A 17,339-nucleotide genomic window follows, 5' to 3' on the forward strand; every position below is an offset into this window, starting at 1 on the left:
CCCATGCGTGTCTCTGTTTAGCCTGTCTTAGGATGGATGTGTTGTCCCAGTTGAAGTGGTGTCCTTCTATACCAACAACCAGCAAAACGAATGTCCTATACAAAATACCCTCCAAGAACTGTAACAAAGACTACATCGGACAGGCAAGCAGAAATCTTGCCACCAGGATACATGAACACCAACTAACCACCAAAAGACATGACCCACTATCACTAGTGTCCTTACAAACAAGGACGCCACTTCGACTGGGACAACACATCTGTCCTAGGACAGGCAAAACAGAGACACGCACGGGAATTCCTCAAGGCCTGGCATTCAAACCAGAACTCCATCAACAAACACATCAATTTGGACCCCATTTACCAACCTCTGAGATAAAGAACCGGAAATGAGATCACCCGCCTTAAGAGACCAAGGCATATAAATAGGAAGCGGGACATAACACCAGCGCTTCACCGGAGGCTAACTGATGATATTACCTCGCATGGTGATGAAATGTCTGTAAACAAATGTTCCAGCGCAGTGAGCAAACTTACAATCTGAACTACAAACCTTCTTAAAAATCGCAAACATCCAATGGCGCAATGTGCTAAACACTAGTCCAAAGATGGGAAACCAACACCATCCGACTGAGCGCCACCCGCGAATAACTGTACTTTCTACACGAATGCCTCAAGAAACAGGTACTATGAAAATGTCTCAAATACAAACCATCGCTTAACACCCCACACCCAAAAGAATAGTGGAACAGAACGGCCTCAGAATGTTGCGAGAAATGATTAACGATGTCCACAAATTACTCCACAAATACAGTCCGGATATTTTGCACCAAACAACTTTATACACCAACATGATAGGTCATGAATAGATAGACACACTTGAATGAGCCAACGGCATCAAACAACTGCAAAGAAAATGAAAATAATATCCCCACAGGAAAATCTAGACAAGCTTACACAAAAGAACAAAACATACAATTCAGAGGCTTGGATTAAACACTTATCAAACTGACTACTAACAGACATGGAAAAGCCGTCCTAGTAAGAGGGATGAAGTACAACTCCAGACAATCGAACAAAAAGGATTTCTTAGAATCAATCCTGAAAGACAACAGACTCACAAACAAAACCTCGTAGACCGTCAGACAGACGGTTGCACCAACACTAAGCAGGAAGGAGGAACGGAACACCCTCAAAACATAGGAAAGGAAAGCCTTGGAAGGACTCAGAAAAGACAGAAACATTGTAACCCTACCTACAGACAAAGGTCATGCGCGTGACCATCAGCCTAAACAGAACACAGTACATTGAAAAGGCAAATTCACTGCCCACAGATACTGACACTTACCAATAGACCTGACTCCACAGCTATATTGAAGATACTTCATAATTTAGGACAAATTAACAAGACAGATCTCCCAAAATTGAAACTAGCTGGAAATGTGTTGCTGGAAAAGCGCAGCAGGTCAGGCAGCATCCAGGGAACAGGAGAATCGACGTTTCGGGCATAAGCCCTTCTTCAGGAATGGGGAAAGTTTGTCCAGCAGGCTAAGATAAAAGGTAGGGAGGAGGGACTTGGGGGAGGGGCGTCGGAAATGTGGTAGGTGGAAAGAGGTCAAGGTGAGGGTGATAGGTCAGACTGGGGTGGGGGCGGAGAGGTCGGGAAGAAGATCTCAGGTTAGGAAGGCGGTGCTGAATTTGATGGATTTGACTGAGACAGGGTGGGGGGAGGGGAAATGAGGAAACTGGTGAAATCCGAGTTCATCCCTTGTGGTTGGAGGGTTCCTATGCGGAAGATGAGGCGTTCTTCCTCCAACCGTCGTTTTGTTGTGGTCTGACGATGGAGGAGTCCAAAGACCTGCATAACCTTGGTGGAGTGGGAGGGGGAATTGAAATGTTGAGCTACAGGGTGGTTGGGTTGGTTGGTCCGGGTGTCCCAGAGGTGTTCTCTGAAACGCTCCGCAAGTAGCCGGCCTGTCTCCCCAATATAGAGGAGGCCACATCGGGTGCAGAGGATGCAATAGATGATATGTGTGGAGGTGCAGGTGAATCTGTGGCGGATGTGGAAGTTTCCTTTGGGGCCTTGGAGGGAGGTGAGGGGGGAGGTGTGGGCGCAAGTCTTGCACCTCCTGTGGTTGCAGGGGAAACCGACCGACTCCCACAGCTACCTGGACTACACCTCCTCCCATCCTGCCCCCTGTAAAAACGCCATCCCATTCTCCCAATTCCTTCGACTCCGCCGCATCTGCTCCCAGGAGGACCAGTTCCAAAAACGCACAACCCAGATGGCCTCCTTCTTCAAGGACCGCAATTTCCCCCCCGACGTGGTCGACGATGCCCTCCACCGCATCTCTTCCACTTCCCGCTCCTCCGCCCTTGAACCCCGCCCCTCCAACCGCCACCAGGATAGAACCCCACTGGTCCTCACCTACCACCCCACCAATCTCCATGTACAGCGCATCACCCGCCGTCATTTCCGCCACCTCCAAACGGACCCCACCACCAAGGATATATTTCCCTCCCCTCCCCTATCAGCATTCCGTAAAGACCACTCCCTCCGTGACTCCCTCGTCAGATCCACACCCCCCACCAACCCAACCTCCACTCCCAGCACCTTCCCCTGCAACCGCAGGAGGTGCAAAACTTGCGCCCACACCTCCCCCCTCACCTCCCTCCAAGGCCCCAAAGGAAACTTTCATATCCGCCACAGATTCACCTGCACCTCCACACATATCATCTATTGCATCCTCTGCACCCGATGTGGCCTCCTCTATATTGGGGAGATAGGCCGGCTACTTGCGGAGCGTTTCAGAGAACACCTCTGGGACACCCGGACCAACCAACCCAACCACCCTGTAGCTCAACATTTCAATTCCCCCTCCCACTCCACCAAGGATATGCAGGTCTTTGGACTCCTCCATCGTCAGACCACAGCAAAACGACGGTTGGAGGAAGAACGCCTCATCTTCCGCCTAGGAACCCTCCAACCACAAGGGATGAACTCGGATTTCACCAGTTTCCTCATTTCCCCTCCCCCCACCCTGTCTCAGTCAAATCCATCAAATTCAGCACCGCCTTCCTAACCTGAGATCTTCTTCCCGACCTCTCCGCCCCCACCCCAGTCTGACCTATCACCCTCACCTTGACCTCTTTCCACCTATCACATTTCCGACGCCCCTCCCCCAAGTCCCTCCTCCCTACCTTTTATCCTAGCCTGCTGGACAAACTTTCCCCATTCCTGAAGAAGGGTTTATGCCCGAAACGTCGATTCTCCTGTTCCCTGGATGCTGCCTGACCTGCTGCGCTTTTCCAGCAACACATTTCCAGCTCTGATCTCCAGCATCTGCAGACCTCACTTTCTCCTCAAAATTGAAACTAGATGGATTCAACACACCCAGCTTCTACGGTCTACCTAAAGTTGACAAACCAGGGGCCCCTCCTCAGACCCACAGTCTCAGTACCTGGAACATCGACATACAGACCAGCTAAGGAACTTCACTGAAAACTAAAATACCTAGAAGAAGACTCCATTCACTCCACCCACGAATTCCTGAATATCAAAGATACCAAGATATAAGAGGATGAAATAATGGTCTCCTTTGACGTAACAGCCCTATTCACATTAATTAAGATCAGCCTGGCCAAAGAAATACTGACTGCACGACGAGAGGAACCAAGGACACAAACACCAGACAGCACCAACTTCATCCGCAAGGACAACATCCTCAAGCTGGTAGACCTCTGCCTCAATATTCACTTCACCTTCAATGACAAAACCTACAAACAAATCCATGGAATACCCATGGGATCACCAATATCAGACTTCTTAACAGAAGCAGTAATGCAGAGACTCAAACGAACAGCCCTCACCACTATCTAACCCAAACTTTGGGTCCGCTATGTGGATGACATCTTTGTCATTTCAAAACGGAACAAATTAAAGGTAATCTACAAAAGCATCAACAACATCCTTACTGGCATAAATTTCTCAAAAGAGGAGGACAACAACAACAACAGACTCCCCTTCCGAGATCTCACAGTGGAACAAACAGTTAAAGGAGAACTTCAGACCAGCATCTACAGGAAGTAACACACACAGACCAGATACTTAAGTGTAGAAGCAATCATCCCAACACCCACAAATGGAGCTGCATCAGGACATTATTTAAATAGGCCACAACACGCTGCAGAACCCAAGAACTACAAGCGGCAGAAAAAAAGCCTATACAACAGCACATTCAAGAAGAACAAGTACCAAATAAACACTGTCTGCTGATTCCCAAACAACGAACCCAAACAAGCAGACACAACAAGCCTAGAAACTCTAGCCACACTACCATACATCAAAGACATCCCTGAGATGACTACCAGAATACTCTGACCCCTTTGCATCATGGTAGCCCACAAACCTACCGACACAATTAAACAGAGGCTGATGAACCGAAAGGGCCCGATACTAACAACCAGCAAAATGAATTTTATTTACAAAATACCATGCAACGACTGCAATAAACACTACATCGGACAGACAGGCAAAAAACTAGCTACAGGATACACGAACAGCAACTAGCCACCAAAAGACACGACCCACCATCACGAGTATCCTTACATACAGATGAAGAAGGACACCACTTCAACTGGGACAACACATCCATCCTAAGCAGGTGGAAGAGACTAACATTGGATTTCCTAGAGGCCTTGCATTCAAACCAGAACTCCAGCAATAAACACATTGACTTGGTCCATATTTACCAACCTCTGGGAACAAGAACCAAAAATAATGTCACCCACCTTAAGAAACGAAGACACATAAATAGAAAGAGGGACATAACACCAATGCTTCACCAGAGGCTCATTGATGACATTATCTAGCATGGCGACCAAACGTCAGAAAACAAACCTTCCTGCTCAGTGAGTAAACTTACAACCTGAACCTTTTAGAATGGACACAAGGAAAGACTTCTTCAGCCAGACAGTGGTGAATCTATGGAATTGCCACAGAAGGCTGTGGAAGTCAGGTCATTGAGCATATTTCAGACAGAGATAGAAAGTTTCTTGAGTATCAAAGGGTTCAAGGGTTATGCGAAGAAAGCAGGAGCATGGGGTTGAGAAACTTATCAGCCTTGACTGAATGGTAGACCATACTCAATGGGGTTAATGGCCTAATTTCTGCTCCTATGTCTTATGGTGTTACAGTCTTATAGTCTTAGATATGAAAAGTACATGAACATTTCAAAGATCTGCTAATCAGTTGACTGCAAGCTTGCAAAAACATGTTGTGTACATCAGTGACATTTTGGTGTACAGCAACACTTACAGTAATCATTCCAATCATCTGATAGACCCATTTAACTAGTTAGCCAAAACAAATATGGTCATTTAAGTGGCAAAATCAATTTGCGGGGCCAATGCAAGCTACTGCCTGAACAGATGACTTACTATATGTTCTGATGGTGTAATGACTCGCATTTCAAAGCATATTTTTTAACCAGACCCTAACTGAAAGAAAAACCGTGAAACTGATTATAAGCTGATTCAAGCCATTCACACTCATGTTATTACCCAGCAGTGCAATGGAAGCAGGCTGATGAAAACAAAGGTTTGATTCAGGAGCTGGTAATTGGCAAATAAAAGGTGTCTGTAGCTGTCTCCATTACAAGTTGAAGTAACACCCTCTCTGGAAATGTGTAATAACATTTCTGAACAGGTTGTTTATCACATATCTATATTGTAATTGACTGTTCAGACTTGACCACACAAAACCTGGAAGCACACAGAGATAAAGAATGGAAAGATATTGGAGATGTATAGAGAAATTGAGGGAACAAATATATGTAAAAAAGGAGAGGATAATGTCATTCCAAAATGTTACAAAAGGGAGCTTGCAGCATATGTTCACATCTACAGGTTCCTCTTTGAGAGGTTCCTGACATTTTCCATGAGGAAAAAGTGTTTATACTCAACTGCTACCCCTACAAGAAATGAGGGCCATAAAAAAGATCAATCTATGCCCAAATTCAGTGGGTGGAATGCTCTTTATTAAAAGAAGATTTGCTACTCATCACTTCTAGTATATTCTTTTTGAGATTTCTGCATAATGTCAATTTCTCCAACTGAATAGTTGTTCCTCTCATTCGAAGTTGCAATGTATCTTTTCAATCGTCCCTCCATGACAATCATCAGATGACTTTTAAGATAATTTCAGGAAAAGTTTACACATTATGTAGATATGCAGCCACAAAAATCACATCATGCATCATTACATGCATCAGCTATAACTTACCGGACACCCTTTTTCCCAACGTTTCTTTTCTATACCAGACTTTACCATCTCAAAGTCCGGGCCACCCCAGTTGCGAACATTACGCCGACTGCCCACTCGCTTATCCCCCTCTGGTAAGGGACCTGAACGCCGACGGTCATCCAAGAAATTTCTAACTGGGTTCTTGTCAACTTTTCCTTCCTATAAAAAAGGCAGGTTACTCACCAGAGCTCAAGTGATTCCCATTATTCCCTAACAAGTTCTCCTCTGCAATGCTCTTAAAGCAGCAACCTTTACAGGAGCCTGGGGAACGGAAATTTTATGATTTTTTTTTGCCCCTTTAATAGCACATCAAATAACAAATGCAATCGCATGCAAATCATCAGATCAAAAATAGCACCAATATTCTTATTTTTTATGGCAGAAGCCCTGAGAGAGAAGAGAGGAAATGCAGGTAAATGGAAAATTTCAAGAATAAGAATGACAACACTAGCTTCTTAGATCATACACCATTTATTTTGGAAAAATGTTACAATTGAGAATTTTTAGATTAGATTAGATTCCCTACAGTATGGAAACAGGCCGTTCAGCCCAACAAGACCACACCAACTCTCCGAAGAGTAACCCACCCAGACCCAGAGAATAATGGTAAAGTCAGAATATCTGGATGTTCATTAACTGAACAGTATTTAGTAAATATCAGAATGCACAATTTTGGGCATTTGTTTTGATAATTTATTCCGAATGGAATGCTCTGGCCAGCATTAAATTCATTTCCTCCTCAGCAAGCAGCTGACTCAATTTTCTCATACTGTACTCCTAACAACAATAATATAGAAACAAAGTTTTATTGAGGTGGCTTTCGACATCAGAAAAGACAGGATTATAAACTCAAAAATACAATGGTCAGGGTTGTCCTTATGTACACAAAAGGAAATCAGTCATCAAAATGTGTAACATGCTGATATCTGACAAAATTCCTAGTTATGGAAATTTCCTGGCCAGTTGCATCAGAGATAGGAAAATACAGGTTTAAAAAGAAGCTTCTGAATATTTGGTTCAGCCAACAAGCATTAAAAATATCATATTCAAATTGACAGGATACCAAACTTCCACCAGATAAGAGAACGCAAGTTTGTAACCACTACTGGTTAAGTAAAATTTATGATGTCTGTGGCCTTGACTCTCCCATCTCTACAACCTCCCCCACACTTCTAAATCACCAATACCTCTGCACTCAGCTGGTGCTGGTCTCTTAAACATCTCCAATTTTAAGCACATTACCTTTGACAGTCATATTTTCAGCTACCTAGGGAGCACCTTATTATGCATTATAAAGGTACCATATAAAGCCAAGTTGTTATTGCAGCAAAAAAATAACAATTCACTCGCATTAGTGGCCAACATGATTTTCATTAACTCATAAATTAATACTTTAAATTGAATAGCTCTCAAATTTATTGAGGGTTAAGAGAGGAGAGGGAGCTAAATCAGTACCCAAATCTTAATGACAAAGGGCACTATTATTATTACTTGATTAAGTTATGCACTAGGTTAAGTACTTCTCAACAATAGACTTAAATGGGTTAGTTTAATCTACATAACTACACCAGGAAAAGGTTGTGTTTGCCAAAGTGAGAGGAGATTGTTAAAACAAAGCATGTCATATGAATTTAACATCAGTTGAGGAGCCTGAATGTCGAGGCAAGAACTGCTCAATTAATATTAACTGTTTCAGCCTTTTCTACTGACATACCTGTTGGCTAGTGCTCCAGTGTTTTGCTAGTAATCTGTGCACTAAAGAAGACTGTTGCAAAACCTTAAGGTCTCCATGAGATTGCTGAAATCAATGAAAAGAAATATTGCTCTGGCCAAGTCAACAGAGTGGATCCCAATGATACAGCTTTATAATATACTCAGGGAAATATCTGCATGGCAGGCTGAAGGACCCAATGGTAAAGAAGTTAAGGTTGAAGTGACACTGGGGAGGTGGTCTATACAAAATGATGGTCTAGTTATGGTGGTTGCTCTGTTCCTACCTGTGCCTCTGCTCAGAGTACAGTGCCAGTAATAATCCTACCCCTCACAATAAACAGCTGAAGATTAAGTGGGTGCTGAGGCCAGTAAAGTAAGGAAAAAAGATTTTGCAAGTTGGAATCTGGCAAACCTGATGATCAGACAAACCAAAATGCTGAAAATGCTAGAAATATGAATTAAAAACAGATGACATTTCAAACTGATCACCATTCATCAGTACTTGTTGCCTGGAACTGTTGGACACAATCCCAATGTAAGGAGGAATTGCAGATCAGTGATCCGTGCATGCCAGCACAGAGGGTGATGTCAGGAAGCAGCCAAGTCCCATCCAATTAAGGATATTAGGAAGGCTCTCAAGGCTGGAGAGTCAATAGGCATCCTTCCAGCATGGGCAATATGCAGAGGAGAGAACTGTACATGCAGGTTGAAGAAAAATACTGCTCTGAAGAGCTTTTACAAATTGTGAAAATCAGAGGCCACAATTACCAGCTGTCATCATGGTTATGTACTGACCTCAACTGGAAGAACATTAACAGGAGCAAGAGTAGACCACAAATTCTGAAAATCCCGCTCCACTATTCAACATGATCATAGTTGACCTTTGGCTTCAATTCCAAATTACCACCCAAATGCTCATATTCCTCAATTCAGTTAAGAACAAAACTATTCCACAACTTGAAATAAATGCCACAATGGAGCACCTAAAATTTCCTAGAGTAGAGAATTCCAATGATTTACAACTAGCTGAGAGAAAACATTTCTCCTCTTCTCAGTCCTAAATGATCGACCTCTTAGCATGAGACTGTGCCCCTGCCATGTTCTCAGTTCCTCAGACAGGGGAAACAAGCTCTGAGTATCTATCCTATCAAATTCCTTCATAACCTGCTATGTTTCATTTAGAAGAATGTCCCATTCTTCTAAATACCAGTGAATAGAAATCCAATTTACTTAGCCATTCATCCCAGGAACTAATCACTTGAACCCGAGGGCCAACGTTTTCACACAGTTTGTATGTGAAATGAACTTCTAGAGCACCCCACTTAATCTTTAGCTGTTTATTGTGAGGGGTGGGATTCTTATTGGCACTGTACTCTGAGCAGAGGCATAGGTAGGAACAGAGCAACCACCATAACTAGACCTAGAAGACATCATTTTATATAGACCACCTCCCCAGTGTCACTTCAACCTTAACTTCTTTACCATTGGGTCCTTCAGCCTGCCATGCAGATATTTCCCTGAGTATATTATAAAGCTGTATCATTGGGATCCACTCTGTTGACTTGGCCAGAGCAATATTTCTTTTCATTGATCTCAGCAATCTCATGGAGACCTTAAGGTTTTGCAACAGTCTTCTTTAGTGCACAGATTACTAGCAAAACACTGGAGCACTAGCCAACAGGTATGTCAGTAGAAAAGGCTGAAACAGTTAATATTAACTGAGCAGTTCTTGCCTCGACATTCAGGCTCCTCAACTGATGTTAAATTCATATGACATGCTTTGTTTTAACAATCTCCTCTCACTTTGGCAAACACAACCTTTTCCTGATGTAGTTATGTAGATTAAACTAACCCATCTAAGTCTATTGTTGAGAAGCACTTAACCTAGTGCATAACTTAATCATGTAATAATAATAGTCATTAAGATTTGGGTACTGATTTAGCTCCCTCTCCTCTCTCAACCCTCAATAAATTTACTTTATAGAGAGTTATTCAATTTAAAGTATTAATTTATGAGTTAATGAAAATCATGTGGCCACTAATGCGAGTGAATTGTTATTTTTTTGCTGCAATAACAACTTGGCTTTATATGGTACCTTTATAATGCATAATAAGGTGCTCCCTAGGTAGCTGAAAATATGACTGTCAAAGGTAATGTGCTTAAAATTGGAGATGTTTAAGAGACCATTTACAACATTTAAAAGAATTTGGACAGGTATATGAATAGAATAGATTTAGAGGGATAAATATGGGCGAATAGTCCTAGTTAGTTTGAGAAACTTAGCTGGCATGGATGAGTTGGATCGAAGAGCCTATTGCCAGGGTGTTTGAATCCATGACCTCTTTACCCAATTTCCTCACTCATCCAATACACAGCAAAGTCACACTCAATGATAAATTGCATTAGGATGTATCTATTTAGATATTCTAACTTAAATCAGCCTAGAAACAGAAGAAAAAAATAAAAGCTAGTCTCCTCAATTAACTAATTTCAGCTGCTCTCAAGTACTGGGGTCATGCATCCTTTTTTAAGCCTGAAAGTTCAAAGTGAGAGATAGAGTGCTACTCAAACACATTGTTTTGTCCTGACTAGTAACAAGCTTCTTGAGTGTTGTTGGAAATGCACTCATACAGGCAAGTGGAGAGTATTCCATCACACTATTGACTTGTGCCTTGTAAATATTGAAATGTTTCGGCGAGTCAATCACCAGAGAATATCCAACCTGTAGCTTTTTTTTCAGTCACACTGATCATGTGACTAGTGCACTTACAATCTGAAAAATGTTGATAACCAAGTATTTTCTGCCTCCCTTGTCAAGGATGGTCACTAGCGAACAACTTGTGTGGCACAGATGTTAGCTGCCGTTTTTTCAGCCCAATCTGGCTTGCTACACATGAACAGAGACTGTTCCACTATCTGAGGAACGGCAAGTGGAACTGAAAATTGTGCAATCATCAACAACTTTGCCCGCTTCTGACCTCAAGATAGAAGAAAGGCTATTTTTAAGCAGCTGAAGATGGTTGGGCCTGGGGTAACCAGTAAAACTACTGCTATTATGTTCTAGGGCTGAGATTGGCCTTTAACAATCACTATTTCTTTTTGTCCTGAGTAGGACTCAAGTTAGTGCAGAATTCTGCCTACATCTTTACTCATTATTGTTTAGACTCTTTGACACTAAGATCAATCATGCTCAGTCACTTTCAGCTTGCTGCTTGAATTATGATCTTTTGTCTATGTTTAGATCAAAGCTATTATGGAGGTCTGGAGCAGAGTGGTCCTTATAGTCATACAGCATGGAAACAGACCGTTCAGCCTAACTCGCCCATGCAAACCAGGTTTCCTAACCTGAACTAGTTCCATTTTCCTGGGTTTGGCCTATATCTCTCGGATTAACGAGTTCAACACGCGGCGAGACATCGAACAATTCTTCCGCCGCCTTCGCCTGGGCGCCTACTTCTTCAACCAAGGATTCTCGCCCACTCTCGGATGACCCCTTCTCCCACCTTCAACACACCCCGACCACCTGGACACCCCGTGCTGGCCTCTTACCTGGCCTCGATCTCTACATAGCCAACTGCCGCCACGACATTAACCGGCTCAACTTCTCCACCCCTCTCACCCACTCCAACCTCTCACCCTCGAAACGTGAAGCCCTCCATTCTCTCCGTTCCAACCCCAACCTCACTATCAAACCGGCAGACAAGGGAGGCGCGGTAGTAGTTTGACGCACCGACCTTTACACCCCTGAGGCTAAATGCCAGCTCGCGGACACCTCCTCCTACTGCCCCCTTGACCATGACTCCATCTCCCAGACCATCCATAACCTCATCACCTCAGGGGATCTCCCATCCACCACCTCCAACCTCATAGTCCCACAACCCCACACTGCCCGTTTCTACCTCCTGCCCAAAATCCACAAACCTGACTGACCCGGCCGACCCATTGTCTCAGCCTGCTCCTGCCCCACCGAACTCATCTCTGCATACCTCGACACGGTCCTGTCCTCCTTAGTCCAAGAACTCCCCACCTACGTTCGTGACATCAACCACGCCCTCCACCTCCTCCATGATTTTCACTTCCCCGGTCCTCAACGCCTTATCTTCACCATGGACATCCAGTCCCTGTACACCTCCATCCCCCATCACAAAGGACTCAAAGCCCTCCGCTTCTTCCTTTCCCGCCGTACCAACCAGTACCCTTCCACCGACACCCTCCTTCGACTGACTGAACTGGTCCTCACCCTGAACAACTTCTCTTTCCAATCCTCCCACTTCCTCCAAACCAAAGGAGTAGCCATGGGCACCCGCATGGGCCCCAGCTATGCCTGCCTCTTCGTAGGATACGTGGAACAGTCCATCTTCCGCAGCTACACTGGCACCAACCCCCACCTTTTCCTCTGCTACATCAATGACTGTATCGGTGCTGCCTCGTGCTCCCACAAGGAGGTTGAACAGTTCATCCACTTTACCAACACCTTTCACCCCGACCTCAAATTCACCTGGACCGTCTTAGACTCCTCCCTCCCCTTCCTAGACCTTTCCATTTCTATCTCGGGCGTCCGAATCAACATGGACATTTACTCCCACAGCTACCTAGACTACACCTACTCCCACCCTCCCCCTGTAAAAACGCCATCCCATATTCCCAATTTCTTCGTCTCCGCCGCATCTGCTCCCAGGAGGACCAGTTCCAATACCGTACAACCCAGGTGACCTCCTTCTTCAAAGACCGCAATTTCCCCCCAGACGTGATCGACGATGCCCTCCACCACATCTCCTCCACTTCCCGCTCCTCCGCCCTTGAGCCCCGCCTTTCCAATCGCCACCAGGACAGAACCCCACTGGTCCTCACCTACCACCCCACCAACCTCCATATACAGCGTATCATCCGCCGTCATTTACGCCACCTCCAAACGGACCCCACCACCAGGGATATATTTCCCTCCCCTCCCCTATCAGGGTTCTGAAAAGACCACTCCCTCCGTGACTCCCTCGTCAGGTCCACACCCCCCACCAACCCAACCTCCACTCCCAGCACCTTCCCCTGCAACCGCAAGAAATGAAAAACTTGCGCCCACACCTCCCCACTTACTTCCCTCCAAGACCCCAAGGGATCCTTCCATATCCTCCATAAATTCACCTGCACCTCCACACACATCATTTATTGCATCCGCTGCACCCGATGTGGCCTCCTCTATATTGGGGAGACAGGCCGCCTTTTCAGAGAACACCTCTGGGACACCCGGACCAACCAACCCAACCACTCTGTGTCTCAACACTTCAACTCCCCCTCCCACTCCACCAAGGACATGCAGGTCCGTGGACTCCTCCATCGCCAGACCATAGCAACACGACGGTTGGAGCAAGAACGCCTCATCTTCCGCCTAGAAACCCTCCAACCACAAGGGATGAACTCACATTTCTCCAGTTTCATTTCCCCTCCCCCCACCTTGTCTCAGTCATATCCCTCGAACTCAGCACCACCTTCCTAACCTGCAATCTTCTTCCTGACCTCTCCGCCCCCACCCCACTCCGGCCTATCACCCTCACCTTGACCTCCTTCCACCTATCGCATTTCCAACCACCCGTCCCCCAAGTCCCTCCTCCCTACCTTTTATCTTAGCCTGCTGGACACACTTTCCTCATTCCTGAAGAAGGGCTCATGCCTGAAACGTCGATTCTCCTGCTCCTTGGATGCTGCCTGACCTGCTGCGCTTTTCCAGCAACACATTTTCAGCTCTGATCTCCAGCATCTGCAGTCCTCACTTTCTCCCCATATCTCTCTAAACCTTTCCTATCCATGTACCTGTTCAAATGTCTTTTAAATATAGTGATTATACTCACCTCTACCACTTCCTCTGTCAGATTGTTCCATATGCATATCCAAACTGAGCACTGGTCAAGTGTCATTTAATATGTCAACAATACCTTTCATCACTTTGCTGATGACTGAGAGGAGGCTGATGGTAAAGTAATTGACTGGTTTGTCCTACTTGTTTTGGATAGGCTATACAATGATAATTTTCTAATACATCAGGTGAGGTATAAGTGTTGGTGCTATATTGTGATAGTGCTTATTCTGAAGACCAGCAGAAACCTGAATTTCCTTTCGTGATTCTGCCTTTATCTGTCATGAGCTAGGAACCGATAGCTACATCCTTGCACATAAAATTGTTCTTCCACCTTACGCAATAAATCCTAACAACTCTGGTAATAGAGAATCATGTATTCTAACTATTCAACACAGTCAGTCTTTGGGCACAAGTAATTCAGTTGCAGGTTATTAGTTAAACAATTAAACTATTCATTTGGCTTTATTCAGGTTTACTTATATACTAATACATTTGTGACTGAAATATTCAACAATGAGTCAACATTTGATTATTTTTGTCAGCATGAGTATAAAGAAAAATGAAAATGTAGCCTAACTTTAGTTAGACCAAAATAGTTGTTTAGTTCATTAATTAGTAAGACCACTTCATTTTTGCATTTTAAATGTTAAAACATGACATGGTAATATTTGCAGAATTCTGGCATATGAAACTAGCCATGTGTAATGGGCCCTTGTGTAGGTATAGACATATCACCACCAATGGTGACATATTTGATAAAAGATTATCACGCAAGAGTGAAATCATTCTCCTACTGATACCAGCACTTCTGTAAATCTTTGATTACTTAACAGCCTTAATTTTCAAGAGCAAAATATTTAAATTAAATATAATTCTGTGCACAACTTCCTAATATGTGAAGAATATGGAACTGGGTAGCCCCCATGTAAAGAGGCAAAAGCAGGGCATTCGAAACCTGGTTACAATCTAACATTCCTGGCAGCAGACTAAAAACAATATTATTGCTGTTGGTGACATCATTCCAATTACCCGTAATGGGAGAACACACAGATTTATAGACCATACTTCAATGCAGATACAGAACCTTTCGATTAACTTATGATTTTACTATAAAGCTACCAGGTATACTTCACAGCACAGCAATGACAGTGGTAAACACAAGCCAGCAAGCAAATGAACAAGCCCAGCTACTGGACTTCTTAATGCAATTGCTAGTCACACAGCAGTACAAGCAATTTGTTTCAATAAGTGGTAGTACTTTTACTTCCAAGTCAGAAGATTGAGAGTCTGAATCACACTATAAAGCAGAATATACAAATCCTTCCTAATGGGCCTATCTGCAGCACATGGACTGCTGTGGGTCAAGAAATCAGCTCACCACCACTTTCTGAAGGGAAATTAGGAACGACCAATAAAGGCTGACCCAGCCAGTGATGCCCATGCCCCATGAGCGAATTTTAAAAAATCCAGGTAGAAACTCCAGTCCAGTACTGCTGAGATGTAGCAGTACAATATTGAGGAACTGCTGCACTGTCAGATTCTGCAGTGCGCTCTCATACTTTGCATGAGGCATTGAAAAAAATTGCACCTTCCAATAAATATCACATGGCGTTATTTTTAAGATAAGCAAGTGTGTTCTACCTAGTGTCGTCGCCAATGTCTAGCCCTCAAGCAACATCATCTAAACTGATTGTCTAGTACTGTTACATTTTTGTTGGTAGGACTTTTTGGGACATTTGCAAATTGGCTCCTATATTTCCTACTGCAACAGTGACTGCTCATCAATGGGAAGTAATCATTGGAAATTAAGTATTCTGGGATTTTCAGAGGTAATGAAAGGCACTGTGCAAATCTAAGCATTTACTTAGTTCCAGGGTTATGCAGCAATCTATTCCAGACAAATGCTACCATTTGAGAACTATATTTAGATTGAGCTTTCATTGTAGTGATGAAGAAATGCTGTATTGTCAGCAGCCATCCTTAAATAAACATTAAACTAAGATATTATCTGCCTATTCCAATCACTCACATGTATATTAATAATCACAGGGCAGAAAGAGCGAGGAGCATTCCAGCCAGCACATTGTATTCAACCAATATTACAAACCAATCAACCAATCACTCTTCCTGTTTAGTACATAAAAGGTTCACACATCACAAAGAGGACAATCAGGTTCCCACCCTCATTCTCGATGAATCCTCTTAATAGATTTAAAATTTAGAATAGATAAATGCCTGCCCAATTTTTCTTCTGGTGTAATTTAATTGAACTTTCCATTTCTACTAATAACACACAATGGAATTAGATGAAGTATCAAATACCACTTCTATATACAGGCTTTGAAGATCTTCATATTGCTCCAACAATTTAAAGCTTTGGAAAATTAATTTGCTATATAGAAGGAATATCTACTGTTAGCATATATAGTTAAAGAACATATTTCAAATTTCTAAATAAGTGAAATGAAATATTTCATCATACTCTGCTGATGGCTAGAGCCTTGTCCACTGGCTGGAGAGACTATGGCAATTCTGCCATGGTTATTTCCCAGAGCTTAATGGGTTGAATGCCAGGCAGGCACTAACTACCTGTCCATGGGCGTTCCAAAGGTTTTCAGCATAAGGATCCTGTCTCCAAGACATGACAGCCACAGGCCTCTAAGTTCTACAGTCTCAGCAATGAAAGCAGTGGGAGCACAGAAAATTCAAGATATGGATAAGGACTTGGAGTTCCTAGAAAGTAACAAAGGTGGGAGCGGACTCATCATAGCCAGTCATGAAGACCCCAGCAAACTGAAGGAGGTGCCATTTTGAGTGGATGTTGAAAGATCCTCCCACTGGGGTAGCCCTTGCCACGTGGGGCCTTTTGTGGCTAAACTAGAGTCCTTTCCCCCAGTCCATAGTCAGCCCTGCAGACTTTACTGGACAACTTGCCTATGTAACAGATGAAGAGGTCTCTACTTCAGGGCCAAACTTGACGTTCCCTCCCCCTGACGTAATGGGTGGGAGTCAGAAAAACAATGAGCTCTTCACCCTTAACCTTCCTGCCCCAGTTATACAGCACATCTCACTGTGGCCCATTTTCTTTCCAGTCTGCCCATTATAATGTTTGATTTCCTTGTCAATCAAAGATCTGTGTAATTCAGCCTTGATTCAATGACTCTGCGGTAATGAATCCTGAATAATGATGGCCCTGTGAATGAAGAAATTCATCCTCAACAGTCTTATGAGAGCCCCCAAACAAATTCACAGGCAAATAAATTCCCTTTGTGTTGTCACATGCATCTTTCTTGAAGGATTGAATACAATATGTTTTCTTCCCACACTGGAATCCCAAGAAAAAAAACTGGAAAAACCTCAAAAGCAGGCAACTGATTATAATCAGACTTCACTGTGCAGCTATCTCGTGCCCATTCTTACTAATGACAACTTTGTGCCATCTGTTAATTTAATTAATCACCTTTCATGTTA

General features: G+C 43.7%; 1 protein-coding gene across 5 annotated transcripts in view; it reads right to left on the bottom strand.

The window, feature by feature from the left end:
* Positions 1–17,339, bottom strand: part of LOC122553883 (uncharacterized) — a 287,844-nt gene that overhangs the window by 130,691 nt on the left and 139,814 nt on the right. For 4 of the 5 annotated variants that reach the window (XM_043698346.2, XM_043698344.2, XM_043698343.2 and 1 more), the window contains one exon: positions 6,283–6,462. The exons of the other annotated variant lie outside the window; for it this stretch is intronic. In XM_043698346.2, coding sequence (XP_043554281.1) covers positions 6,283–6,462 — 180 coding nt within the window. The remainder of the gene's footprint in view (positions 1–6,282; positions 6,463–17,339) is intronic. 5 annotated transcript variants of the gene reach the window in all.

This window comes from Chiloscyllium plagiosum, unplaced genomic scaffold, assembly GCF_037043375.1.
Source record: "Chiloscyllium plagiosum isolate Xiang-an unplaced genomic scaffold, Cpla_swu_hap1 HiC_scaffold_8, whole genome shotgun sequence".
Lineage (NCBI taxonomy): Eukaryota > Metazoa > Chordata > Chondrichthyes > Orectolobiformes > Hemiscylliidae > Chiloscyllium > Chiloscyllium plagiosum.